Here is a 6,048-nt window from a genome sequence, read left to right on the forward strand (position 1 = left end):
TCCGGAGATACAGACTAAAACGTACGACACGATTCTCCATTCTGTTGGCAGCAGATAAACTCCATAACCCGACTTACTTGAAACAATAGGCAGCTACTAATGACTCTTGTGCACTCTTGCGCCCTCGGCGATGCGGTGTGGCTCGCTGAGAGATTGGACATCGACGCAACACTCGGCGAGCCAATCTTTGACCTATTTACAGCTGCTTTGCCCCTTCCCCCCCCCCACGCACGCACGCCCACCGCAATCAGCAGCAGCTCCAGCTCCAATCTCCCAGCGAGCCACCCCGCATCACCGAGAGCGCAAGAGTCGTTAGTAGCTGCCTATTGTTTCAAGTTAGTCGGGTTATGGAGTTCTGCCAACAGCATAGAGAATCGTGTCGTACGATTTAGTCTGTATCTCCGTATTGCGGGTGTATACGAGGAAACGATTTCGCACGATGCTAGGCGAATGTACTGTGTACGATTTGAGCTCAAGTTGGTTGAGTTACGCATAGTAAATCGTAGGTATTCTAAGTCTAGTAAATGACGAATTTCCCTTGTTTATTGAAGTCACGCTCCTTCCCTATTATCTACTTCTGATGCTATCCAGTAGTGATAGGCCCAGTAGAGATGACAGTTAACACTGCAACCGATCTACGTACGCAAATATTTTATTTACCCAGTAAGTATGAAAGAACAGGGTAAACACTGGGAGGTTCACAGCTGATAGCGTATATCTGTCTCTACCCGTCTTATCCCGAGTAAGCGTCACATTCACTGTAGCAGGTTTCCACCGTTTGAAAGCGTGACAGATATAATGTTCATACTTTAGATATTTCCTCCCTCTTCTCATCCTTCTCTTCTGCAAATTCTTCACTTATGCAAAGACACCAAGCAGCCTGCTTGCCTGTAGTACATAGTGGCCTCATGTGAGTGCACTAACAATTACATTACACATGTAAATTCTACGCATTATATCTTGGGAACTTTGCGCAGTTCGTGTGTGAGCCAGACAGCACTAGAGAGAGTTGTGAGCGCTCCAATCTGATGCAAGGCACCACACCATGTCGGTACATACATGAGCAGGGCTGTGATGCCTAGGCCAACCTACAAAAATCAAGACCGATTTCAAATCATTAAATGGCGAGACATAACAAACAAAGCCACTTTACTCAGATATATCGAACAGCATTGAATAAATGAACCTAAATGCCTATAATGATAGACTTCACGACCGCAATACAAACTGTGATAATCCCAAAATCTACGGGTGTGACAAAATGGTGTGACGTATACATGAATTTTTTCTATAGTAATTTATTTCTGCTTATAATCCGTAACTCCACAGTATTAGTGCAACAAAATCCACTTCCAGAAGTATCATGTTCTCTTGTATTAAGTTGAGATGCCACAAAAATAAAGTTGCATCGTTGGCACGTGACATTTAATTTCTGTTTCATCTCTCGCTCCAAACCGCTATAGTGGCCATCCGTCGGATAAACACCACCATCAGTACCCATCCTTTTTGTCTACTAGTGCTAGTGTTCAGCTGTCACATACCTGTGTGCAGATGATGATGACCAAAGAGTTAAGTGCCATGCGAGTGCGAGGCGGCATGGGCATCTTGCGATTTGCATACCACATGTATGCTATCGTACAAAACGACACCTCGCCCTGAAATGCGAAAAGGTCAAATGTGAAAAATGTTAGGCTAGTATATAAAATTTTTGTATCTGACATTCGCACATTTATAGATAAAACATGATTAAAAGTCGGATTACTCGCTTAAACTCCGACTTTTTACAAAGATGACTGAATTTGTGCGAGGTCTGTAGTCGGATACAATTTATTTGTATAATTAAATTATTAAACGTTTTACATAATTGCCACGTAACAACGTCAACTATTACAAATACCAAAAAATGTGTACTCCAAACCCCCATCTATTGGATGAAAAACAAAATGCAGTATTGAGTTATTCACTTAATTCCCTACACCAGTCACTCACCAGCAGTCTGTGGAGAAACTGGACGGCAGTGGGGTTATCGAACCAGTTCTTCCACTTTGGTTCCAATGCCATGAGGTCAGTGGGGATCCAGCGATCAGCGAATTTTGGATACGAGTTGTACACCAGTCCCGCATCCAACCCGGCCACAAAGGCACCTGCAGCAGCAAAGGAGTGTCAAGCTGAGAGAACACCCTATTAATTAACCATCGACTGCACAATAAAGTTTTAGTAATTTATTAGCAGATGTAGCTAGCACAAATACGCCAATGCACAGGCAAATGACAATACAAAAGGAACATACAAGCCACAATCAGGCCGGGTCATACCAAAAACTTGAAAAATGGTACACACGGCTTCTCTGCTTAGCATTCAGCAAATAGAGATAGAGTGTGGCAAGTTAACTCGCAGTGCTACCAGTGGACTAACCCCCTACTGTAGCATTTACTGTGAAAGCAGCTGCGGGGCCTCCGGGTTATTGCGCCATTGCGCCATGTGGGAAGGATTTAACTTAACTAACAACTAAAACTGAGAACACAGGCACAGGTAAAGGCCGTTTCAATAACAAAAATAATGGTAAATTGTATTCACCACCAAAGAAAGATAGAGGTAGATATCTACTTCCTGTGAGTTTATGCAGAGTGGTGTGCGTGCGGTAAGACTGTGTTGTTATAGAGAGGCATTTGAGCACATTTACATGGAATTATTAGGTCACAGAGATTACATAAACTAGACTTTGGTAGTAAATACAGTGGTAATTTAATAACATTTTATTATTGAAATGGCCCAAGTGCCTGTATTCTAGTATAGTGCTACATGCATAAACAACTACAACTACACATATAACCTGACATTATAGAGATGTAGTTATTTTGCAGCACACTGGTGTTTATATATTCACAATATTTCAAATTTCTAAATATTTATTTTCCGAATTTGCAGTATGTAGGTGTCGTCTATCGAGTTTAGTTCGATGGCTGGTCTTGTTTGGCCTTGGGTAATAACCACAGCAACTGCATGCGATCTATAAAAACAACTACAGCATGCAAACATATGGCAAGATGGTGTGCATGCAGTTCATCTCCCACGCAGTTGACAGATACCTGAAATGGCCGTCAGAAAAACCAGACCCTTGGTACTGAATGCAAGCCGCTTGAACTTCTGCAGCTGCTTGGTCTGGACAATCTGTAAGGATGCACACAAAGCCTACCGTATACCCACGACACCAATCACAACAGATACAAGCATATTCAGCACTACACACTAGACAGTAGACAACTTAAGGAGTGACGTCTCCTCTAGCGGTCTTGCACTAGATGACATTCATGTTACTCGCAGAACAGCGACCACATCTCAAAGTAGGGCACGGAATTTCCTCCCTATTTATACGCCACACAGACTTATAGACATGGACCAGTTTGATGTGGTATCAAATTTGCAGTCTGACACAGACAGATAGGCCTGGACTAGTTTGATGTGGTATCAAATTTGCAGTCTGACACAGACAGATAGGCCTGGACTAGTTTGATGTGGTATCAAATTTGCAGTCTGACACAGACAGATAGGCCTGGACCAGTTTGATGTGGTATCAAATTTGCAGTCTGACACAGACAGATAGGCCTGGACTAGTTTGATGTGGTATCAAATTTGCAGTCTGTACGGAGTATTAGATCTTGCCTTTTTCCAATGAACGTCACCGCGTGCCACAGGGAACGCCACAGACAGGAGACAGGAACGCGGCCCCGCCAAAGACCAGCAGATGTTAACTGAAACATGTTCCAGTTCACTGGCAAATTATATTTGCCCGTAAACAACTGCTGAACTTTTTCGGAGCTGCGTTCTTTACACATTTACCTGACACGGCGGTCAGAAACACCAGTCCCTTCGAACTGTGTGCGAGCCAGCGAAGTCTACGAACGGCCGGCGTTTTCACAATCTGTAACACGTCACACCGGCCATAGTTACCTATCCAACTAACTACATGCCCGCCATTAGACTTTTACTCTTCACCTCGAAACGGGTGCTCCTCCTCTGGCCAATCTTTACCCACTGAAGAAAAGTCTGATGCATACCACCTGTTAGTGTAATCAGGTCACAGATGTCTAGTAGAGTATTGACTGATGCTGCTGCAACCTAGACGTTCCTAGCTAGACGTTCCTAGATGTACCGCTTGCAAGCTAGCACTATTATTATTATATAGCCTATAAATGGTTAACCACCACCTTATATTCCATGCAATAAAACCAAACATTCTGATTCTGCGTGCTCTAGCTTCACAGCACAGCTGGGGGCTGTGAGGCTGTACAACTACAAAGCTGTACAACTGTGGGGCTACACAACTAAGGCTGCACTACTGTGGGGACTACACAACTAAGGCTGCCACCCAGCTAAGGCGCAGCGATCTGGGATGTTTCACAACTGTAGCGGGCTGGCAGCCAGCTAAGGCTGGCACGAGCTGGGATTTGCACAGACTGTAAGGGGGCTGCACAGCTAAGGCTGCACTACTGTGGGGGCTGCACAGCTAAGGCTGCACTACTGTGGGGACTACACAACTAAGGCTGCACTACTGTGGGGACTACACAGCTAAGGCTGCACTAGTGTGGGGACTACACAACTAAGGATGCACAGCTAAGGCTACACTACTGTGGGGACTACACAACTAAGGCTGCACGACTGGAATTGCACAACTGTAGGGGCTGCACAGCTAAGGCTGCACTAATGTGGGCTGCACAGCTAAGGCTGCACCAATGTGGGCTGCACAGCTAAGGCTGCACTACTGTAGGGGCTGCACAACTAAGGCCTGCACTACTGTGGGGACTACACAGCTAAGGCTGCACTACTGTGGGGGCTGCACAGCTAAGCTGCACTACTGTAGGGGCTGCACAAAGGTAAGGCTGCATAAACTGTAAGACTGTGTAAACTGCAAGACTGCAAAGACTGCATAACTGTAAGACTGCATAATTGTAAGACTGCATAACTGTAAGATGCACAATGTTCTGAACACTGCATGAACTATAGATACGTAAATTATTTCTATGAATGGCTTACATCGTGGAAGTTGAGAAGGTGAGTGAGTCCCGACCACAACAGTCCAGTGTAGAAAAGGAATGCAAGCGTGAGATGTGTGGCCAGACGGTAGTGGCTGACACGAGGGATGGTAGTCGATTCTGGATCATCCTCAAGCCCACTCTTCACCATGTACCATCCATAAACACCCTGTGTAGTCACAATATCATAGCTGTCTTAGTTACCATGATGTATGCATATATAATACCAAAAGTTAAACTTTTGGTTATAATTTTATAGCATAATATTATTATTATAATATTAAGATTAGTGGTCATAATAAGCTGAGGAACGTATACACTTGCTTCTTTATTGGTGGCAAAATTTGATGAGAAAATGTGTATTTTCTTGGCTAACTCTTGGGGTATTATCTTACTCTTGATAATACTTATCAAACAGCCTGAAAAATATCAAATGGTTTTCCTTGATCAATACAAGTGAATCTAACTAGAAATTTATCACATCATGAGGAAACACATAGTTTCTATAAATTTCAACTCGATCTACCATACCTGAATCAGCAGTAGGCCTCCGAGAATGAGAACTCTTGGTTTTGTCTGTTTTGTGAACCAACCTTTGTACCAAAAGTAACTTGCTGGCAGGGCATACACCAAACCTGTTATAACACATTCATAGGTTGAATCCCATAATACACTGCAGGGGAAAATACACCAACCTTTACTTAGTCTACTATAGCCTTCTAAATGCTACATGCACCTTACTATATGTATGTAATATACACACTGCTGGCATGACCATGGACAACACTGTCATGTACATTACTTATGAAATGTAGTGTAGCATGTGTGGCGTGCGTTAGTCAGCATTTCTTATAAATAACAAATATTGCAGAAACTTTTATGGATGAGATTTATGCTGATAAAGACAACAGTTTTCATATCACACAAAAACAGCAGCACTTACGTTGGGTGATACTCCATTAGAAGTGTCCCCAACTTTAATGTCATTAATGGTCATAGTAACAGATATATATAT

General features: G+C 43.3%; 1 protein-coding gene across 1 annotated transcript in view; it reads right to left on the minus strand.

The window, feature by feature from the left end:
* Positions 1-508: 508 nt before the first annotated feature.
* Positions 509-6,048, minus strand: part of LOC106813202 (cytochrome c oxidase assembly protein COX15 homolog) — a gene marked incomplete at its 5' end in the record, with an annotated part of 7,679 nt that continues 2,139 nt past the window's right edge. The window contains 6 exon segments of the mRNA XM_014817269.1: positions 509-1,088; positions 1,542-1,655; positions 1,990-2,144; positions 3,090-3,171; positions 5,035-5,202; positions 5,565-5,668. Coding sequence (XP_014672755.1) covers positions 954-1,088; positions 1,542-1,655; positions 1,990-2,144; positions 3,090-3,171; positions 5,035-5,202; positions 5,565-5,668 — 758 coding nt within the window.

Source organism: Priapulus caudatus, unplaced genomic scaffold (genome assembly GCF_000485595.1).
Source record: "Priapulus caudatus unplaced genomic scaffold, Priapulus_caudatus-5.0.1 Scaffold739, whole genome shotgun sequence".
Lineage (NCBI taxonomy): Eukaryota > Metazoa > Priapulida > Priapulimorpha > Priapulimorphida > Priapulidae > Priapulus > Priapulus caudatus.